Consider the following 23,207-nt stretch of genomic DNA (forward strand, 5'->3'; position numbering starts at 1 on the left):
CTATCTATCTATCTATCTATCTATCTATCTATCTATCTATCTATCTATCTATCTATCTATCTATCTATCTATCTATCTATCTATCTAAGTCTTTTTTGGTTTGTTTTTCCTTCACAGATTGTTCACAGCAAACTCATTTGACCTGATTGATGAGGATGCATTTCAAGGTTTACCACATCTTGAATACCTGTAAGTAACTGTTTTTAATTCATGTGCAGAAAACATTTGCGTGCTGTTGTATGAAACACTGTATCATAATTGCATATTTTTTGTATTAAACAAATATGAGGCACATGCTGATTAATAACAGCACTATGTGAACCTGTGCGGAAATATTGCACTCAAAACCTTACTGTAGTGCATGCTTGGTTACATGATGGCATATAAATCTATCTGAACGATGAGGCTTTCCCCATAAGCATGTTTACACTAATGTTCCCTGTTTGGGTGCTCCATCCAACTACAACCACAGCTTAAGTCAAATTGTCTTAAATGGCTGAAAACACTTGTTTGCATTTTGAATGTGTTTACAGTATAATTTACTTTGACATGTTTTCCCAGTGTTTTACTAGCCTTAGCGATCATGTGAAACTCTCCATAGCCTGATTGCAGTAAACATCTCATCTTCTTACAGGACCACAATAGATGTCAGTATTCATTGTGTGTAGGATTTCATGACTTACTCTCATTCATTCTGCTTCTCATTCACAGATTTATTGAAAACAACAAAATTGCTGAAATATCCCCGTATGCTTTCCGGGGCCTGAAAGCTCTAGTACATCTGTAAGTATTTTGGTTTGAAAAAACTTTAACTCAGTTCTTGTTATCCTCTTTCTTCCTCCAGTCTTTACTTATCTTCTCCTTAATCCCTGTCCAGGGAATAGTCCCATCTCTCGTTTGTTCCTTTCTATTTTCTTAGAACTTGTGGCTTTTTCCTTTCTTCACATTAACATCTGCATTGTCCCTTTCACACGTCTGTTTCACTTTTCGAGTAATCTGAGGTAAAAAGTAACTGAACATTATTTTTCGAGGTATCCTGACATACCCTCCATCAGTTTGCCTTTTCTGTCCCCGTTTCACTTTGTCACTGTCTGGAATGAAAAGGTAGGCAAAAGCGCTGCTGCCAGTAATCATTTCTCAAGGTGACTGAAGATATCAGCTGGATCAGGTTGCAGAAGGGCAGGTCTGGATGTTTCATTGCAGATAAGCTGTTCATATATTTTAGACAGTAAAATAGACTTGATTTTGTCAAAGTTTGATTTTTCTAAAACCAAAAAAAGAAGCTATTAGTGTGAATATTGGATACAACTGCTCAAAATCTGCCTAGACAATTTATCAAACCACTATTCTGTCCTGTAGAACAAAACTATACGAAAGATGCTAACACATTCTTAACAGTGTTTTTTCTAAACACGGTGACAATGTCACCTCAAAGCCTGCCAGAACTAAAGGTAGGTGAGAGCGCGAGTGACTTATCGGTCAAGTTAAATATAACTGTGCTGTAACCTTAAACCGGGTGACCTATCACTCTGTGACTCTCCAACATGTTTTCCCTTTAACATCATGCAGCACAGGGCAAACAAGATTTTAGCATATTGGTCTTCCTTGTCATCCCTTCATCATCCTTATGATCACCACCATCTTTTAAACTATATATTGTTATGAAGAGGAATAAAAGTCAAATAGGAGAGATTAAAACATTTATCCCAACATCAGCAAAGTATAGAAAATAGTTTGATCTACAAGAAATCACAAGCAAATGGTTTTTAAAAAGATTTACACTGAAAGTGAATCCACTTCAATGTGCTATGGATGAAGAATTAAGAATCAAGTTTTACCAAACTTCCACAAAACAGGCAGCAAACATGCAAGAAAGGTAAACAGATACTGCAACAAAGACTGAGTGGAAAGGCAGGACTATTTATACACGTGAAGGTAATCAGGGGAGTGCAAACAGCTGGGGGAAGAAAAAGAAAGACAATCAATAACAGTGAGACAAGAGGGGAAGTAAAACTAAAGACAAGACATCAGAAAAATGAATAGAAAAATACAACAGGGAATAACAATTGGGAAGCTCAGACACATGAATAAACTTAAACCAATCAAACAGAGGATACATTGTCCACCCGCCCTCTTCAAAAACAGTAATACCTGAATCAGGCCAGAGTTAACAAATCCATGGTGTGGTACTGTAGACCAACAGATATTCTGATCAAAGCAACATAATAAAACCTTGTCTATATAAGAATAATTATCTAGGTAACGAGTTTAATTGCTTTTGTCAAAGTTATAACTTTACAAATGGAGTTTTCCTGTAGGCAAGATAATTCACTGCAAAGGGAAGGTCAGATCCAAGCTCCAGTAGGGGATCACTGCTCTAGAATTAAATCATTTTCCAATAACAATGTATGCAATAAAATATGAAGCGCTAAAACTGTCAGCTAAGATTTTTTTATATTGCTAACATGACTCAGAAAGTGCCATAGCATGTCAGTGAAGATGCCCTTTTTCGGTTCCCTTCTAGAAAAAAGTAAACAAACGCTGATACCACATGCAGTATCAGAGGACACTTTAAGAGCATCACACACAGTAAATACATTATTAAAGGGCATCTGCAAGGAGTTATATTGGAATCCTTTCCACTCTGCTCTAACCTCATGTGTTTGCTTAGTGCATTCTTGCATAAACTGTAAAGTTAAAAGGTCTCTCTTCCTTGGAGAACCAACTTTCATATAAATAATGCAGTGTTCATGGATTACGCCAACATTTCATTTCATTCACATCTCTCTCTGTGTTTTGAAGTTCAGTCTCTAGCTCCAGGGTTTGTTTTTGTTGGAGGTTTTTTTGTACTGTTGGCCAAAAAAATACCCTGCATTTGACAGCACCGGAGAAGCTAGACTATATACAAGGTAACAAACAACCACACACTCACTTATGACATACTCTGAAAGGAACAACTCGGCTACATCTGGGGGAAAAAAAACAACTGCATCAGTCAGATACATACGTGCAGAACATGATCAACTTGAAGTCAAAACATTTAATTAACACAGAACTTGGAATATGAAATAGACCCAGGCGACTTCTTCTCTTCTATCAATAACAACTGCTGCTACTATACAAATCAACAGTACAACCAGGGGGCTGGGGTGAGATGGTCAATTATCTAGTTTAGCTGCAGAAGTCTATATACAAATTTTATTAATAACAAGGATTATCTAAACCAGTTTTTACATCAATTCAGTGTCATTACCATATCTGAAACTTGTATTAACATGGATAAAGGAATGGACTTTGAACTGAAGGGTTATGAATTCACATATATACTTTATTAACACAATGTACTGCATGAACCTGGTCCCTAAAGTAACCAGATCTACTAGAATCACATCACATTGAGCCACTCTCATAGACAACATTTTTACAAATGACACTGAAAATAAGACAGTAAGTGCACTTCTGATTAATGACATCAGTGACCATCTTCCTGTTTTTACAGTCTGTGATAAGAATTACAAGATTAAAAATATGGACAGAAAAAAAGTACACACGATTCAGAACAGAGAACTCAATAAATGCTTCTAAAAACGATTTCATGAAACAGAAACAGGTGAAATATATCAAAAACAAGATGCCAAGTAAGTATGATGAATTCCTTAGATTATTTACATTACTGTATAATACAAACTGTCCAATAATGCAATATAATAGAAAACATGAGTATATAAAAATAATATTAAAAGAATATGAGAAATACTGACCAGCGTTGTATAACGTAGGTCTACACCATCACTGAACCTGGGATAACAGAGGAAAAACTGGATACCTTGATAGACAGAAATCATTATTCAATGGTCCATGTAGCTGTTGTTTTGGAAATGGTTAAAACATGTAAAAATAAGAAATCCTTGGATTTTAATGATATTCATAAGTCAGTAGTTAAGAAAGCTCTTAAGGCTATTTTAAGATTTAATTTGGAATTTATCATTTCAAACTGGTATATTTTCAGACAGAATGAAAATAGCAAAAGATAAACTTTTATACAAATCTGACAACAAACACCATTTCAAAAACTACAGGCCTGTTTCTTTACTATGTCAATTCTTAGAAAATCTTGAAAAACTGTATAACAATCGACTGGAAAAACATATAGATAAACATAAACTGCTCACCGAGAGCCTGAGGGCTCAGATCAAGCAGATCAACATCACTAGCACTATTAGATTCAATAGAATACATCACAAATTCTATAGACAAAAAGCAATATGTGGCTGGATAATTCATAGATTTAAGCATTTGACACAGTAGATCGGCATATATTAGTAAGAAAACTGTATCATTATAGTGTCGGGGGGTAGTTTTAAATTGGGTTGGGAGTTATTTAAGAGACAGGAAGCAGTTTGTGAAATTAAATGGTTGTTGCTCTGTATGCATGGACATTGCCTGTGGTGTACCCCAGGGGTCAGTTTTGGGCCCTAGATTCTTTAATTTATCAATGACATGTGTGAAGTGTCCAGAGTGTTAAAATGGTACTGTTCCTGATGATATAAACATTTTCTGCACTGGTGAGGATCTGCTGCATTTATTTGATGAGGTAACTAATGAAATAATTAAATTAAAGCTTGGGCATGATTAAAAACAAATTACTGTTACATTTGAATAAAACTACCTAATAAAACTGTTCTTTGGAAAGAGCAGATTAAGTATAAATGTAAAAACTCAAATAAATGGTGTTCATTTTGAAAGAGTCAATATAATAGATTTCTTGGGGTAATAATAGATGAGATACTTAATTAGAGAGCACAGATAAGATATATTCATTCCAAAGTATTAAGAAACATTGCAATACTGAACAAGACAAAGGAGGTATTAGACTGTATCACTCCATATTCTATAAGCTGTTGTGCAGAGGTCTGGGGCAATGACTATAAAAGTACATTAGATTCTCTTTTTATTCTTCAAAAAAAAAAAAAAAAGCAGTTCAGAACTACCAGGTGACATTCAACACATGTTTTTTCTTTTTGTTTTTTGAGACAAGGAAGCTATAATTTAATGGATTTCTTCTTGAAAGCTGTGAGTTTGTGTAATACCAGGAACAAAAAAACAACAAGTTTTTGTTTTTCTATGCATGGAGTGAAACTGTGGAACAATTTGAGTGTGGAGTTGGCCAAACATAAAGCAGTTCAAAGATAGTTATAAAGATATGATTTTATATTTGTATAATTAACTTTTCAAAACTGGAAGTATTGGCTTTGTTGTGTGGAGGCTTATAGAGCTACAAAAACATAATGCTCTGATAATTTGTACTGTATGTGTCATATACGTTATATTAGAAATATTTTCATTGTTATTACTGCAGTTTGTATCAGTAAGGAAGCTAAATAAATATTAACTGATAACTTATGGCGAGGAGGCGGGATTAGATAAGTGTGCACTTCTTCCCATTCCTTTTTAATATGTAAGTGAATCAGAACAGGTGAAGCAATATTGAAATGTATTTTGTTTTATTTTGTATAGTACTTTTTTTCTTTTCTTTGCTAAATGAACTCCTGTATATTTTTAGAAGATTTGAAATAAATTGAACACAAGTGTGACCAGTGTTAACAGAACAAAATACACAGAACAGTAACGCACAATTCAGGTATGTGAAGGACAGATCGGTGTGATTGCTCTTTTTTAATTTAAATTTTTACATTTAAAAAACAAACAAACTGCTGTATCAAAAGAAAAATCCCACATCTGGGACAAATAGTATAGTAAAGTAAACATATTGCATCTTAATTCGTTTATGTGTTTTTTACTGCCTTCCATTTCAAGCACCTGTTACATGTCATGAGAGGAATCTAGAAGTAGTCAGGTTTTGTGACATGTTTATTTGTTTGTAATGTCCTTGGTTTTATTCTGTTTCTCATTCTGTTCCACCAACCAATGAAAAATACATTAAGGGAAATGGATATGTCGGAAGAGTTGCACTCTACATCTAATGTAATCACTTTGTTTATTATTTTTTTCCTTTTTGCTGATTAGGAGTCTGGCTTACAACAACCTTGAGACACTGCCCAAAGATGTTTTTAAGGGCATGGATGCTTTGACCAAAGTGTGAGTCTGTTTTTCCTTAATCCATCCTCACAATGCAAATATACACTTTAGTTATTACTAATATGGTCATCAAGGGTTCATTGTATTTGTGTTTGATTACTATTTATATGCTGTATGTTTAGTCCTTTTCACACAGTTTGAAAAACATAAGTAGTTACTAAATCTATATTAGTATTCTCCTTCTTTTCAAAGAAAGAAACAATAACTGTGCAAGAAGGAAAATGAGAGAATAGTCTGAGAAAGTAAATCATTATAGAGGAAGCTATTACATACTGCGGTTGAGAAATCTAGAGAAAGGAAAGGCTGGGTTAAGATGCTACAATGTCAGGGTAAATGGTCAGCAAGTCAATTACACAACAAAAGAACTAGATACTGGCTTAGGTCACACTGACACAATCAGCTAGATTAATTCCTGTGTCTCTAGATTCACTAGACTCCACATTCAAGCTTAATAGCTATTCAAACTGAGAGTGTGTGATAAGCAGAGACTACCCAGGAGATGGGACACGTGCTGTGGTTTAGCAAACTGAACAGTTCTTGGAAATAAGAGGCCTGTAAGTTTTAAAAAGAATAAAGAAAGCAAGAAATAAAGAATAAATATTAACGATTTCATGTTGTAACGTTAGTGTTTTACTTGATTGTCATGGCAGGTTCTGGTTCTGTGGAGTTTTCCTTCTCACTGATTGCTGATTGATCCCATCTGGTTGTTGGGGTTTTGTTTGTGTTATTGGAGGGTCTTAACCTTACAATGTAAAGCACCTTGAGGAAACTGCAAAAAGAAAATTGAACTGTATTTTACTTGTGATCCATTCATGTAGGGATCTGCGAGGCAACAATTTGATCTGTGACTGCAAGCTCAAGTGGTTGGTGGAGTGGATGCACCACACCAATGCTACTCTAGACCAAATCTACTGCAGTGGCCCACCCATTCACCAGGGGAAGAAGATCAACGACCTGCTGCCTCACTCTTTTGACTGCATCGCAGCAGGTACCTTCCTCTTGCACATCTCCTTGTATCACAGAAGCTAAAGCGACTGCTTCAGCGTCTTTCTCTCATGTCTATTTAATTGTTATGTCCCACCTTTCAGAGTTTGCCACCTATCAGTCACTGAAGTTTGAGTCCATTTCGGTGGATGCCTTCACTCTTGGTAATGAACAGTATGTGGTGTTTGCCCAGCCTTTTGCTGGGACATGCAGCTTCTTAGAATGGGATCACGTGGAGATGACCTTCAGAACATATGACACCATTGAAAGTGAGTTTTTCACAAGTCAATACGAGAATGTGTAAATATTCTCACCTGGAATGACCTCAATGTGTAGTATGTAAATGTATAAGAAACCCTGTATGGATTATATTGGTCTCAGTCAGAGTTGGCTTCCCTGTAGAACTTCACAATACATTTTTTCAGGTGACTGCAGTTGAGTATATATCTGATTGATGTAATTACTAGTTCCCATTCAAAATAATTACCCGTTTAAGCCAGCAGTATAATAAGAGATGTTTGACACAGCATACCCGCTAATGCAGAAAATTTCCTCTGCATCCAGGCATAAATGGAGTGCCTGGATGTAGAAAGATATCAGATCCTAGCACTACTTTGTGCTATTTTCTTGAGAACATCGAGATGATCACTTCCAATTTATTGGTGAAGGCATCTCATCATGGTAAAGAACACTTCCAAAAATTCCTGGATCCAATTCTAATTGTAATCTCTTCAAAATGTGGTTAAATTCCACTTTCATGTACATCTGCTTATATATTTTTAAGGAATCCCGGTCGCAAACAGACAAATTTAACCAATGACTTGCCCCTTTTAATTCAATATTATAAGATCCAGATGCCTGTCAAATGTTAGAAGTTCCACCAAAAAGACCTTTCCTCCCTAGTCTTCCCACATTGTTTTATTATAATAACTGCTCAAGGTAAAAGAAAGGAAAGTTGTCTAGAAAGGTGAATAGGTGAAAATCTGAAATACAAATTTATATGTCTATGGTTTCCTTTTATCTTCTTTTTCCATTAATCAACTCTAAACACCTCACATTTAGCCGACGAAGGCTCTTCTGAAGACTTTAAGACCATTTTGAGATCCTTGGGCAAACTATATATAAGAACCCTGAAGAACTAACAGTCAGATCTTTACCAACAGTGATGCACATAATATTTTTATCAGTCACAGAGATTTACTTTAACCTCAGAGTTACCACATTACGTCATTAAATGGTTTTGATAAGGTTTAGATAGATGTACTTGAAAAAAGGAACTACAGGTTTCATGTAGTATTTGTAGTTAGACACTCTTTATTGGATGAAAAAAAGGTTAGTGAGCCTAATTGTACAAACAGTTGCTTGGGTTCTGTGCATGTACTGAATGTGTATTTTGTTCTCTCTTTTACTCTTTAGGCACCTCAACTGTCGTCTGCAAGCCCATGCTAATTGAGAACCACCTCTTTGTCATTGTGGCCCAGTTGTTTGGGGGCTCACACATTTACAAGCATGATACCTCCGCCAGCAAGTTCATCAAGATCCAGGACATTGACATCCTAAAAATTCGCAAACCCAACGACATCGAGACCTTCATGATCGACGGAGAGTCTTTCTTTGTCATCGCTGACAGCTCTAAGGTTGGGCCTCTTTTCTGTTTTCTTTCACTGTCACTCAAAATCAACAAAGTATTTCATGGCAGGTGGCATAAATTTGCATTTCGCTAGTGACAGTTTATTTTTTAAATGAATCTATTTCAGGGTTCAATTTAAAATTGCATTACTTGATTTTTAAAGTCTCAGTGGGTTAGCACTCCCTTACTTAACAGAACTTTTGAAACCCTACAGTCCTACTGGAGCACAGAGGGCTTTGAACCAGCGGCTCTTGAACTTTCCTAGAGTCAGGCTTCAAAGCAGAGGCGTTAGGGCCTTTTCAGTGGTGGCTCCTAATCTTTGGAACAACTTACCTTTTTACTTAAGAACTGCCACGTCCCTCAATCATTTTAAAACACCTTTTAAAATATATTTGTTCTCGCTTGCTTTCAAATCTAGTTGAGCAGAGTATCCTGGCTTTTAGTGTGCAAACACAGTGTTATTTACTTCTTTTATTTGATTTTTAGTGCATAGTTATTGTTGATTTAGCCATCATTGTATATACTGTATATTCTATATAACTTGTACAGTACTTTGGTCAGCTGGGGTTGTTAAAATGTGCAACCAGATATCAATTTTGACTTGACTTAAAAACAACAACAATACTGTAGACATGTCCTTATTACTGCATCCAGCCCCTGTATGAATAAATATCCTCTAATCTACTCTTCCCACCACGTCAGCCAGTCCTTCCCCGGGCGTCCTTCTCTGCAGCATGTCGGTCTGTGTCTGCTCCTGCTGATTAGCTTGTATTGCCAAATGTTCACATATGCTCTCACATATGCTTGGGGACAACTCAGGCACACAAGCACAGACACACCACCACACTCTGGTGTTTGGCTTCATGCAAAATTTGAAGTTTGTTGCCTAATTTTTTTTCATGTTGAGCTATAATTGTTTTCAACTGTAAATCACTATTGAGTACTTAATTAAAATGCTTGTTCAGGTTTTGAATGTAGTTGGCTTGAGCTGATGTTTTGTACATGTTCTTCCTGTAGGCGGGCTCCACAACGGTGTACAAATGGAACGGCAATGGATTTTATTCCCACCAGTCACTCCACCCTTGGTACAGGGATACAGATGTAGAATATCTAGAGATCTCCAACAAACCCCACCTGATTTTGTCAAGTAGCTCCCAGAGGCCTGTCGTGTACCAGTGGAACAGGAGCCAGAAAAAGTTTGACCGCAGGACTGACATACCGGACATGGAGGACGTCTTCTCCATCAAACACTTCCGAGTTCAAGGTGAGAACCATGCAAGCAAAAGGACACTGTGCAAACTTCTAGTTGCATCCATTAAGTTTAGTGCACCACATGCTTAATATTGGACTCAACTTTTTTTTTAAGTGTGGTTAATAAAAACATTTATGACTTACTTTCTTAGACTTGATTTATTACTCTTTATTTTCCCGCTGCATATCGTCGGCATTTATTTTGAAGGCGATAAGAGGCAATGTCACTGCCATAAAACCTGCACACAAATCAGACTGTAAAACATTATGATAGTGTGGGGTGGGGGTTTCCCTCTCATATTAACAGGTTACCTATTAGTGGCTATTAGCTGATGTCAGGGAAAAGTTAGTTCAAGGAAAGCAGTTTTCTTTCGAGGTTTACAACAGCTTCCGTATGCGTACTGGACACAGGTCTCCAAAGACAAATGACAGGGAATTAATTTGTAATTCCAACTTTATGGTTTCTCCCTCACCTTAGACCTCCCAGCAGAGAGAAATGTGGTACACCAGGCGCTCTGCCTACCAGGAGACACTCTCAGCCTTCTCTGAACAGGCAATCTGGGGTGTATACATAATATTATGAGAATATTATGGGTTTGCCATAACAGCTAGCCTAGTTAGGGCTGAAAGAAAAACTGAGAGAAAGCTTTATCTGTCATCAAAAACAAATAGCACCATTCCCAGAGTAACATCTGCATCCACTTCTTCTTTCTCCCAAAACAGTGCATAAGGCTGAGATCAGCCCAACTCTGCTATGTGAGCAGACAGGGAAGACACGACTCAAGATCACAGCACACAATGTGTGAATATAAAATGAGTGAATGTGCATGAATAATGTAGCTCGAAATGTCTCCCACAGCTGAATAAATATTTGTAGCAAACAATGAATTATATTTGGGATTACATAATCTGTTTTTTTTGTGAGCTTCCCTGTGTCAGATCCGCATTTAGTGGCTGAATGTCTAAACTAAACGGCCTCTTGAAATCTTTGTCCTTTTCAAAGGTGATCTGTTTATATGCTTGACAAGATTCATCGGGGACTCCAAGGTGATGCGCTGGGACGGTGCCATGTTCAAAGAGGTCCAGACATTTCCTTCCCGTGGCTCTATGGTGTTCCAGCCCGTCTCCACCGGCAACTGGCAGTATGCCATCTTGGGCAGCGATTACTCACTGACGCAGGTCTACCAATGGGACACCAAGAGGGGCCAGTTTGTCCCATCTCAGGAGCTGAATATCCAGGCGCCTCGGGGATTTTCTCTGGTTTCCATTGACGACCGGGTGTTCCTACTGGCATCCAGCTTCAAGGGAAAAACTCAGATATACGAGCACCTCATGATCGATCTGAGCAATTAGGCCCATCGTCTAAATGCCTTTTCCCCGAGATTGTCGCTCTCGTCAGTCCCATTTTAATCAATCAACAATTTCCACCTTTGCTCAAACAAAAAGAGAGATTTGTCAAAAAATAATGAGGCCCTGTAGATTAGTTTGTAGCTAAACTTATAAATATTTTGTGATCAGCTGCAGTGGTCTGCAAGTCCTGTATTTATATCTCAATCCCTTAATATTTGGAAATGCCTTATTTTCCATTTAAAGTTGTGAAGTCAGTGATCTTCTTTGTCTATTATTCAACTCCAAAGGCAGAAGACATTCACACATGAGTTTGCTATTAATCTACATACAGTTTTGTTTCTCCTATAGGATTTTGATAGTGCTGATTACCATTCATGTTTTGTTGTTGTTGTTTTTGTTTTTGGAAACGGGGTCTATAATGGAAAATACATTATAGACTATGGGACATTAACCTACAATACTAATAGGTGTGTTGTGTTTAAGTACTTGATTTATTTGCTTGTGTAGGTTAGTCTCATTCATCCTGTCACATGAGCCATTCAACTGACAGGCTTGACAGATACCTTACAGAAAACAGACAATCTGACAAATGTACAAAACCCCCTTTTCACCTTTAAATCTGTGATTATAGATGTAGTGCTGTACTTAGCAATAAAGCATTTTGTCAGTATTTGAGACCTGAGCTTCATAATAATACTACTTTCAACCAAATGCAGGTAAAAATTGGACTACTTGCTGAGAACCGTGTCTTTTCCATGGCAGCTAGTTGGCAGCTTGTAATTATTTCACTTCAATAAATGGAACGACAAATCTGCTAAACACTGTGAGAAACTGAGTTTAAAAAAAAAAAGAACTGCTTCCTCTCTGCTCTCAGTTGAACAAGACTGTGTGCGCAACACACTCATGGCGTCGATTTCTGATGAATGCCTCGCTAGAAGCATCCCACTGTGTCACCCAGCCCTTTCTCTTTCACTGCAACCTTACCCCTTTTCTCCCCCGTTGACAAAGCCATTGTTGTCTTTACTCTGCAACGAAAAGCCAACCACTGTGCCGCACATACTACCTATGCTTTCACGTGCGCCTCTTATTCTGACACAAAAGAAGTTTGATGACAATTAAAAACTTCACTGAGAACAATTTGCCAAAAAAATAATGTTTACGTTTTTACAATATTGTGTAAATTATGTTACTTTTGTATGTAGAGGGGACCACACTCGATGCTTCTTTTTTTGGTGTAGATATAGTGATAAGATTTGGTGTAACGTGATACTTCTGCTGTAGACTTACTTGTGTCACTTTTATCTAGTTGAGTAAGGATAGAGGATATTACATGTCCCTTTGCCTTCTTTTCGCATTTTATTTTATGTACAGTGGTAATAAAATACTAAATCAGCAAGCAACTTCTCGTATTGTTTTTTGTTCAATTATACTTACAAACTGAATGAATTTAGTCTTTATGATTTGATTTGTATTCAGCTGATTCTCTTCACCTGATAATAAAAAAGTGTTCCTTTTTTTTTTTTTTTAACCACAGTGGCATCCAGTCCTGAGGTGAAAACTGTATTGGGGCACCACATGGTGGTGGGAATAAAGGATTTAACATTACTGTTTTCACAAGGATACCAATCTATTACTGAGTAAAATGTGTGTTTCTTGATAAAAAAATATATATATATACTGTCAAAATTAATTCAAGCTAAATAAATAAAATCCTGAAATCTCATTATTATTGTAAACTAGGCTCACATTCAGAAATGAATGACAAACACTAAAACTCATTTTTCTGTTCGAGGATGCAAGTAATAAAATAAATACAGACATACAAACAAATAGAACTTATAAACTTTTGCTTGTGTGGAGAGAGAGATCGCCAACCATTGCACGGTTTATGCCACAGCTGCCATTACAATAACAGTATCGGAAATGACCAAATCTATATTTCTGTAATGGTTAGTTCACCAGTATGCAGAACTTCTTTAATCAAAAATGTAAGTGTATGAAATGGGCATGGACTTTTAGGAACATTTTAGTTGCCTAGGTAGGAGACTTGGTTTGAGTCCACTTCTGCCCCCCTGTGGCTAAACTGAACACCGCACAGTCGTTAGCAACCTGCCCCCTGAGATAAGATTACTCATTAACCTCGTCTTCTCAGTCACTCAGGACACCGGGGAAGTCGCACGGTACTCTCACTGAGGCATGCTACCGCTCAGCCGTCGCATCTTAGCATGGCAGACTGTAACCACTGCACGCACGAGCGGGCTTTATCCGTAGAGGACCACGTTACGGTGGCGTTTTACAAAGATGACAGCCATGACAAAAACAGCGCCTACGACCGACAAGAGCCCGGCACAAACGACCGGGCACCAGAGAGGATTCATCTGCGGAGCAAGGGCCGAGCTTCATGCGAGTATGATGAAGAAGAAGATGATGATGATGATGAGCAACTGGAGGGCGCGAGAGGAAATTCACTGGAAAGCAGCGGCGAGGAGAAAACGTCGTGCCCACCGGCGTTTTGCGTCAGAAACAAGTCCCCATCTCCAGAAGGTAGAAGCGCACGCGCACGCACTTACAGTTAGCATAAAGTAGTCAGCATCCCCCGTTTTTACGACTTTCTCCTGCAGATAAACTTCGTCGTGTGAATAAATAATGTACTAATACACAAACAGTGACTTCCTGCGTAGCACCACGTTATACAATGGTTCAACGTCACGTATCGGTGATAGCGGCGATATCACGTGTATGCTATTGGCCTACAAACTGTAATACAGTCAAATTGGATTACGCGCAATTTTTATATAAACTTATAACATCTTTTTTTTGGGGGGGCGGGGGGTATTTGATAATAAAACATCCGTTAAAACAGCCCATTTCCATTGTATGTTATTTATTTCAGAATAAAACGGTAATGTTAAATAAAGTTGTACACCAAATTATACTTAAAATATGATTAAGAAAAATGTTCCCCTTACAGTGATTCTGCCCAGTAGTGAACCTAGTTGACTGGTGAAGCTGGTGGCTCAGTTGTTTCATAAGCCAGCTTAACATTTTCCATCGTGCTATAAAACGGATGCATGACTGTGCACTTTTCCAAAAGAAAAAAAACTAACCAAAAACGTGCCTATTTTTAAACAGGAGGTGGTTTATACATATGGCTGCTGATGTCAATTTTCTAAAACTAGTTTAACTTGTATAGGGCTTGGTCCTGTCTTCCCTCTGGTATAATCCTGTACAAGGAAGAAGTGGGTTTATATTAGAAATTGACAAGGAAGTAAGACATTTCCTCAGGACCTTTACATACCAGTTTTAGTTTATTACTTTTTGGTTACTTTTGTATTTGATGCATAATTGCTAGGGTAGAACAGCACAGGGTATAAAATTGAACTCCCATCTGGTCCAGCTGTACACTTAAGTTTCTACAGAGGTTGACTTAAAGTATGTAATTAAACTATTATGTAGTTAAAATCAAAGAAAATTCCTAACATAAAATGATTCTATGACAACAAGTCTTACAGTACTGCTTTACTGTGACTAAACATTGTCAATCTTCTTCCTCGCCTGTGGCTTGGTACAAAGTTTGGAAAGCAAACGGACTGGTGAGTACAAATAAAAATACTTGTTTAACCTCGGGCTGAAAGTCTATCCCTGCACACGTATCAGTTGTTTCACAGTCAGGGTTTGCAAACACCACAGCCCACAATTTGGCATATCTTTTGTTTGTGATCTTTGCAGCTGAATTACCCAGGCCACATGGGGTTCAATAACATATTCTGCTCCTCACTTCGCCATCCAATATGGAGTGCTGTATTAAGAACAACATAATACATTTTTATAATTAAAAATGTAAGTGATTTTCCTCTCATGGCCCTTCTCTTACATTCTTTTGTCTTAAGACTTACTTAAACTAATGCCTTCTTTTCTCTTTTTCCACAGGCCCAGAGAAACCAAATAGATGCCCAGGTCTTGGCTTGTTCTATGCTTTCCTGTCCACAGTTTTCTTCTCCATCATCACCCTCTTGGTGAAAACTATAGAGGGAATTCATGCTATAGAGATCAGTGCCATACGATGCTTCTTTCAGATGCTGTTTGTCGCACCAGTAATCATCTATCACAAGTAAGCACAATAGCTGGTTTAAGATTTACACACGCTGTATACTATATGACATAATTAAGGCCAGTATTTGTTTGTACATTTTCAAACCAACAATCTTTTTGGTTTGAGCAGATTATAATAGGATACAGTCAAAGAGATGGCGCATATCCTCACCTGTAATTTATCTGTCATTTTATCGCCTTTAACCAGATTTACTGACTTCACGGTCCAAACATGAGGTTTACAAAATATTGTTAGAGATTTGTTTTATTCCCCTCACTGCTGTTGATGGAAAAATGTGCATTTAAATTCAGTGTGGGAAAGGGTTTTGAATAATACTCCCACATCAAGTTATATAGCCACCTAAAATTAACTCCCCATTTCATAATCGAAGCTTAAGTATAGTCAAGTATATTAAACAAACCACTTGAGGTGTAATTTTTACACATACATAGACTAATATGCCAACAGGCAAACCAAATATAATCAAACAGATTTTTTTCACATTTGGCGTTACCTTAACCTTGGCCTGATTTTTGGCCAAAGGGAATTAATCTCAAGCAGTTATTGGTGTCTGTCATCAGAGAAAATTTGAAACTGATATCTTAAAAACTGTGGACCCTAGACTACTAATAGACAGACAGACAGACAGACAAACAGAAACGATTAAATGCTCCCTCCCATTGGGGAAAGAGTAAATCTAGCTTGTGCCCATACTTGTTATTAATCTCTGGCTCTCTTCCACAGCATATCTTTTGTCCTGTCTTCCTCCTCTCACCCCAACCAGTCACGGCAGATGACTGCCTGGTCCTGTCATAGGTTTCTTCCTGTTAAAAGGGAGCTTTAACAGGAACAGTGCTTGCTCATAGGGAGTCATATGATTGTTGGGTTTTTCTCTGTATGTATTATTGTAGGGTACCTTACAATATATAGTGCCTTGAGGCAACGGTTGTTGTGATTTGGCGGCGTATAAATAAAATTGAATTCTTTTTTTCCCCCTGTCAATTTATTCCACTAGCTTGGCTTGATTCCTTTAATACTGAGAAATATAACTTAAAAAAGGCATTGAACCTTCTCACCCATCCTTCTGTTCATCCTCCACATACATTTTTAACTTTGATTTATCATTTACAGATCTGTCTCTCTTCCCTGTTTTGAGCAGCATCCACTCATGCATCCATCACTGTCATTCCCACATTACCTAAATGTATCATTTTCCTTAGCCATCCACTAATTTGTCATCCCTTAACTCCCTACGGTACTTGCATTTTCTCCATCTGTCCCTCTCTGAAATTTCAGTTTATTACTTCCTCTATCAGTCATTGTAGTCATCCTTCCATTCAGCCATCCCTTCATCCATCATCCTCATATCTGTGCTCCTCCAGGACAGGTTTTCTTGGTCCCAGAGATAAACGTTTAGTTTTGATGCTTCGGGGTTTCCTTGGTTCCAATGCCATGATCCTGCTCTTCTATGCAGTTCAGCTGATGCCGCTGGCAGATGCCACCGTTATCACATTCAGGTGAGAGCTGCTTCAAAGCTCATTTATTACAGATCATTTCAGATTATGTTAACACTACAGATGCATTGCATCCTCCTTGAATTCATCAGCTACATTTACACTTTTTCCATGCTTTTTTTTTTCCTTTTTAACTCTTTCTCTCATTGAACCCTGCCTCCAGTAATCCAGTCTTTACCTCCCTCTTGGCTTGGATCTTCCTGAAGGAGAAATGTACAATCTGGGACTGTGTTTTCACTGTTTTTACTCTCACCGGAGTCATCCTCATTGCCCGACCGCCATTTCTCTTCGGCGAGAATGTTCATGGCATTGAGGGTGACTACACGAACCACATCAAGGGGACTTTTGCTGCATTTGGAGGTGATATGATTTATCCAAACATTTACACTGAGTATTTTGCTGAGGATTTTGTTTGCTCTCATGGTCAAGTTGACCATGGCAACCAGGGGAACTGAACCACATTTGGATGAGAGGGTGGAGTGCAAAATGAAAGGAGGACAAATGGATATGTGGTAGATAAGATGAACAGTATCTGAAAGTCACTTCCTAATGAAACAGGAAACATTTTGGCAAAGACTTGACATAAGACCTAAGAGATGTATCTGGACCTTAGGATTATCCATCTACTGTTTACTGACACTTAGTTGCAGAGCGAACTAAATTACGCAAGAGCCTCCTATGCCACTCTCTAGTGCAGGGGTGTCAAACTCAAATACACAGTGGGCCAAAATTCAAAACTAGAACAAGGTCGCGGGCTAACATTAATATTTATTGAAAAATCTTCCTCCAGATATAAGAATGAATCTTTTGTTATGGACTCGAACAAGTTTTGCTGAAAAACTGAATATGGAACAAGCAAAGCCTAACACTAAACGATATATATATATATATTAGCTGTATAATACCAGTAGGCCAGCTCTAATAGTAATTTGGTATGGCTTCGCGGGCCAAATGTAATTAGGCTGCGGGCCAAATTTGGCCCGCGGGCCAGAGTTTGACACCTATGCTCTAGTGGCATAATGCATGAAAAGAAACCCTGAAGTGATTTAAACATGAAAGTGAAGGGAAAAATTGGCCATGTTGATGAAAATTGTTTGTTTTCATACCAGTGAAGTTACACTGGGGTCTGTGTGGATGGACATTTATTAGAGTCCGCCTCAAGTGGCCACTCAAGGAACTGTAGTTTTTGGCACTTCCATGTTGGCTTTATATGTATGTTTTTTAAGAGCCAGCACGTTGCTGCTCGACTGAATGCTAAACATGGGTGATAGATTGTTTCCAGTCAATTGTGGCTGGGCTCAAAGCTGTCTCCTTTCTTTTGTAGCAGCTTATTAGTTTCTGTAAAAGAGGTCCATTAGGTTTCAAAGCATGATACCCATATGGGATTCTCACTGACTAACAGTTTGGCAAACTTTTTATGGACTCATTCATTTCGAAATTTAAATCTTTGAATCAGCAGGAATGATTAGAAATGCATAGATGTTAATACTACATAACAATAAGTAATAATGTGATCCAAAATGTCACACGATGAACCTGAAACATACGGGTTTAGGACAACATTTAACCTCATTAATTCAAGTAATTCTATCAGTTTAATGATAGCTTTGTAGCTCTGAAGCAATAGAGCCGAACATACCCTTTAGCTGTCCTTCAAGTCTAAAGTGGTTCTTATGGATTTGTTCATTCTTATTATCCTGCAGATTGATTGACTCATTCTGTGTCTCTCTCAATGGTTAATTTATGTATAGGAGCAATTGGAGCTGCGTGTACATTTGTTATTCTTCGCAAGCTGGGCAAGAGTGTCCACTACTACGTCTCCGTGTGGTACTATGCTGTCATCGGGTTAATCGAGTGCATCATCACCGTATCCGTCCTGGGTGAATGGAAAATCCCATTCTGTGGCCGCGACCGCTGGTTGCTGATGTTGATCGCCATCCTGGGTATCGCAGGCCAGACCTTCCTCATAAAGGCTCTGCAGGTTGAGAAGGCCGGACCCGTAGCCCTAATGAAAACTGTGGATGTGGTGCTGGCGTTCATCTACCAGTTCATTTTCTTTAGCCGCGCACCAACATGGTGGAGCCTCGGCGGAGCACTGTGCATAGTGGTGAGCACCAGTGGAGTAGCAATAAGGAAGTGGTATAATAGTTCCCGTAAGAACTGATGAGCAGATGTATCGTCAGTTTAAGTATTGATTTTTTTTTCTCTTTACCATCATATGGTCTTAATTTACTTCTTATTTTACTTGTTATTTATATGCAAACCTGAGTGGAAGTTTAAGCTCTTTATAGAGTTAGAAGTAGAAATAGATCAGACCCAATCTAATATGGGGCTGTTTTGGCTTGTGATGTATTCAGAAATGAAGTCAGTGCATCTATACACATTGATTCTAAGAGTCAACCTGTGCAATTTAATGCTTGTATCTTTTTTTAAATTAATCAACAGGTTTAGGTTTTTTTAAAGAAACGAGAAAAAAGACTTCTCCTCAAAACTGTACGCTGATCCCTGGAACTTGTGTGTATATGTACACAGTATAAATACAATGAAGGACATCCCACTCGCCTTTTACTTTAACCTGAATAAAATAGCCAAAGAGAGGATGGCATAACCATATTGTACTAAAAAGTGTGCAAATTTAGATTTTTATTATGATTTTACTCAAAAAAAAGAAAAATGTTTGAATCTGTTCATGCTAAGACTACGACTATGATCGCTCTGCCATCGACAATGACAACAAAAGAACCACAAACTCAAGAAAAGCACTTTAATGCAGTTAGTCACTACAAACAATACAATAAATTCCAACACTGTCATGCTGTACTATTTTCTCAGGGATTTCTCAGCAGGGTGTGATGTTGCTTAGCACTCCTAGTGCTAGTCAGTGGACCACTTGTATGTCCTCCCTGTGCATTTTTCTCCAGGTTCCCTGTCTTCAACTTTGCAGCCCAACCTCTAGCTGTGCACTGTGCAATATTTAAAGTGCCTTATGTAGGAAAGCTTTCCTTAATAGAGCGGCTCAGTAACCAGTAGCATGTCCTAAGATACTCTCAGATAACTGTGCAAATACACATGAAAATGAATAAGAATTAGGGTGAGAATTTTGTAGCTAAAACACTAAGCCCGACCCCTGCGATAGGCTGCACTGATTTCTTTATCAACACGAGAGTCAGATCCTGTCATCACCTTGTGCCATTTTAGCAGGCAATTAGTGCATAATCAGTTCAAAAATATATTTTCTGTGATGCTCGAAGTGGGATGTCATTTGCGCTTTGTCTCTGCCAGAGGGCAGAGCAAGTGTGAGTAAGCTGTCACAATAATTCAGCAAATCAGCTGGTAAACAACTGCGCACAAAGATCGCTTCAAGTGTCTTACAATGAAATCTTGCTCATTTATTTCAAGGAGGTAAAGCTAAATAATGAGAGGTAAAACGGCACAATGAAGTGCAGTTTTGTTAATATAACCGTGCTCAACCCCTCATTACTCAGGTGAATATCTGCAAAGTTAGACTCAGTCTTCTATATAAAGGCACATGTTCTGGTTTTGGCCTAGTAGGGTTTTTTCTTTTTCGTTTCTTTGTTTTTTTTAATGATAGCCTTAGCAACTCAATACTAGCATCTAAGATTCTGGACGTTTGCACTCGCCCTGTGATTATAAGTGGATACATTGTATCTTCAGTCCAGAGGCGTTCAGCCAGTAAAGCAGTTTTGGGATTTTTAGTTGATTTATAAAATTCCAGCAAAAGTTATAGAGACTTTAAATATTTTAAATCACAAATATAAAAGCTTCTCTGCTAAAAGCAGTAGTTTGTTTTTTTTCTTTCACGCTTAAAGAGTGTTTTTGCTGCCTCTGATGTATGATTTATGTCTAGAAATCTGGCTTTCCAGCACAGCTGTCTCTATGTTTTGTATCTGGTAGAAATTATTTTGGTATTTCTAACATTTAACAACAAGTTTCCCAGTGGCACGACTAGTGAGGTCATTTTCGCAACTGCAGTCCCGTATTTGACACAATTTAATTGGGTCCAATACAGCTGGAAAGGGAAAGCAATTAGTGGTGCTAGACTGCTACGCTATATCCTGCGGTGCTGTCTTTGCTGTTTTTCACACTCTCCTCTTTCTGGATTTTTTTTTTTTTTTTCAACTTGTGGAGAACTGTGTCTGCAGCACAACTTGCACAGTCAACACCCATTCCTGCTATAATTATTCCACTTATGCAGTAAATGTTAGTGTGCACACTGTTGCTTCTATGCAATGCGACAACTATTTCCTTGTGTTGTATAAGAAGTCCAGCTGGCTCATGTTGGTCCTGTAGGACATGACACGGTGAGCTGTAGAAGACTAAAGCAACAAACTTTGTGTGCAATATAAAAATGCATTTTATCTACAGAATTTGCTGTGGTTGAAGTAAATCCCAGCCGTGCTCTGAGATATTATGTAAAGAAGAAGAACTCAGTTTTATTGCCAAAATTAATTACTGATTCAAAAAAACATATTAGCTGTCTCACTCGGGGTTTTTTTTTTTTTTAAGGAACTAGTAGAAAATAAAGGCACTGTGACATTTGTCAGTTGTTCATGCATGTGACGGTCACATCAAATGTCCACAAGTTAATTTTCTTAAGTGTGTTTTGGTTTTACATTGAATTTATTATTATTATTATTATTATTATTATTATTAGTTTAAATGGCATGAATGCTGGTAGTGTGAGCACAATGTGTTGTTTTTCATCAGCTGGTAAGGTGAACAGTCTCAGGACCTACAAGCCTTAAAAACCTACTGAAGCTGTTTTTATACTATTATTATTATTATTATTATTATTATTATTGTTATTATTTCTGCAATGTTTTACAGAAGCTCAGATGTATGTATTTCCACACAGTGATGAATAACTTTTTAGTATATTATAACTTGAAAATAAATCTTATTTAAATTTATAAGTCTTACCCTCTGCCTCCTGTCTTTTCTCTCATAAAGCATCACTTCTTATTAAATCATTTAAATGTGACAGAAGTTTGCGGAATGCACCCAAACTGTGTAGAGGTTTTGTTTCTACTTAAACTATTGTCCAAACACCCGTGGTGTTAGCCATGATGCTCCACTAACGGCTCAATAGGCGACAATGGTACAAACCAGGCCACGGGCAAAGAAGCTTTCAACAAACCACTGAGTCAGGTAGCTGCACTGCTCAGAATAGCACCTGGCTGAGTGAACACTTGTGTGTTCATACTGTGGCTTTTGTTTATCACACAACACACAGTTGTGAGGGCTGTGTTTTTCCATGCATAATAACCGAGTTGCATTGGTACCACAGTAGAATTCATATCTTGCAAAAAGCAAAGACTTGTGCCTTGGGTTTAGGCACAATTGCTGGGTAATTCTTCAGCCAGGCATCGAGCTAGGTGAAGTGTGAAAAGGCTGAACTAAAACAGAGTAGCTCTTTGTTTTTGAGGTAAAGAATAAATTGGCAAATTAAAGGCAAAAAACGCCCCAAAACATGTGCAACAATGGCTTTGAAGCACCCCGCCTCTGAAAGAATATCTGGGGGAAATAATTGGAAATATTGCTTTTTTTGATATTGTAATGTTAGTGGTACAGGGTACTTTCAAATATGCTTACCTTAACTTCCAAAAGAAAGAGGCAGTGTCATCCAGCAAGATATCTGGAGAGATCCAGCATCTGGATAAATATGTTTCATCACAGCAGCAGATGGCTCCGTTTCCACTCTGCTATTAGTTGCGTTTGTGCTTCAGCTACAATCAGTCTCTTCATTATGACATCACCGGGACAGCAAGACGGTCATGCATATGTAACGGTTATGTTCTGACGGCAGAGGGCAGGATCCACAAAAATAAGGACGTGCCCTTGAACGCATCAGTAGTGCCACTTTAAAACTTTGGATGGGTAGACGAGGAATAAAAGTAGTCCACTCTACAGTGAATAAACAACAGTTAAAGTAAAAGTGCCACAGGCGCATAGTACGGGCTTCACATTGTGAGAGAGTGCCTTTTTATACAACGGTGATTAAAAAGAAAAGCAATGGTTGTGGAGTACGATTTCACTTGTGTTTTCTAGTGTCTCACAGGCATCAAGTCAGTAACATAATCCATTCCTCCCTACATGGTATCTTCAGACCTATGTTTCAAAAGTCATCTTCCACGAAACACCTGGTCGAGCACTGCAGATGAGATGTATCTACAAAGTTCCAGCACCTGTGGAAAAATGGAGCAGCCCTGCGCCTGCAACAGAATCCAGGAAAAACAGTGCTTAAAAAAAAATAAAAAATTGTCGG

At 38.0% G+C, this 23,207-nt stretch overlaps 2 protein-coding genes across 2 annotated transcripts in view; both read left to right on the forward strand.

Moving 5' to 3' along the window:
- Positions 1 to 12,714, forward strand: part of lgi1b (leucine-rich, glioma inactivated 1b) — a 15,833-nt gene extending 3,119 nt beyond the window's left edge. Inside the window, exons 3-10 of the mRNA XM_005928146.3 lie at positions 118 to 189; positions 712 to 783; positions 6,028 to 6,099; positions 6,918 to 7,087; positions 7,188 to 7,352; positions 8,500 to 8,720; positions 9,731 to 9,977; positions 10,968 to 12,714. Coding sequence (XP_005928208.1) covers positions 118 to 189; positions 712 to 783; positions 6,028 to 6,099; positions 6,918 to 7,087; positions 7,188 to 7,352; positions 8,500 to 8,720; positions 9,731 to 9,977; positions 10,968 to 11,317 — 1,369 coding nt within the window. The 3' untranslated portion in view covers positions 11,318 to 12,714. The remainder of the gene's footprint in view (positions 1 to 117; positions 190 to 711; positions 784 to 6,027; positions 6,100 to 6,917; positions 7,088 to 7,187; positions 7,353 to 8,499; positions 8,721 to 9,730; positions 9,978 to 10,967) is intronic.
- A 677-nt stretch (positions 12,715 to 13,391) lies between these two features.
- On the forward strand, positions 13,392 to 21,861 carry slc35g1 (solute carrier family 35 member G1). Its single transcript, XM_005928145.2, has 5 exons — positions 13,392 to 13,858; positions 15,245 to 15,425; positions 16,790 to 16,924; positions 17,085 to 17,281; positions 18,673 to 21,861. Exons 1-5 carry the CDS (start codon positions 13,540 to 13,542, stop codon positions 19,083 to 19,085), a joined length of 1,245 nt encoding a protein of 414 aa, XP_005928207.1. The 5' UTR covers positions 13,392 to 13,539; the 3' UTR covers positions 19,086 to 21,861.
- Positions 21,862 to 23,207: the final 1,346 nt, after the last annotated feature.

The sequence above is a fragment of the Haplochromis burtoni genome, unplaced genomic scaffold (genome assembly GCF_018398535.1).
Source record: "Haplochromis burtoni strain Fernald_Lab_line unplaced genomic scaffold, NCSU_Asbu1 Contig_108, whole genome shotgun sequence".
NCBI lineage: Eukaryota > Metazoa > Chordata > Actinopteri > Cichliformes > Cichlidae > Haplochromis > Haplochromis burtoni.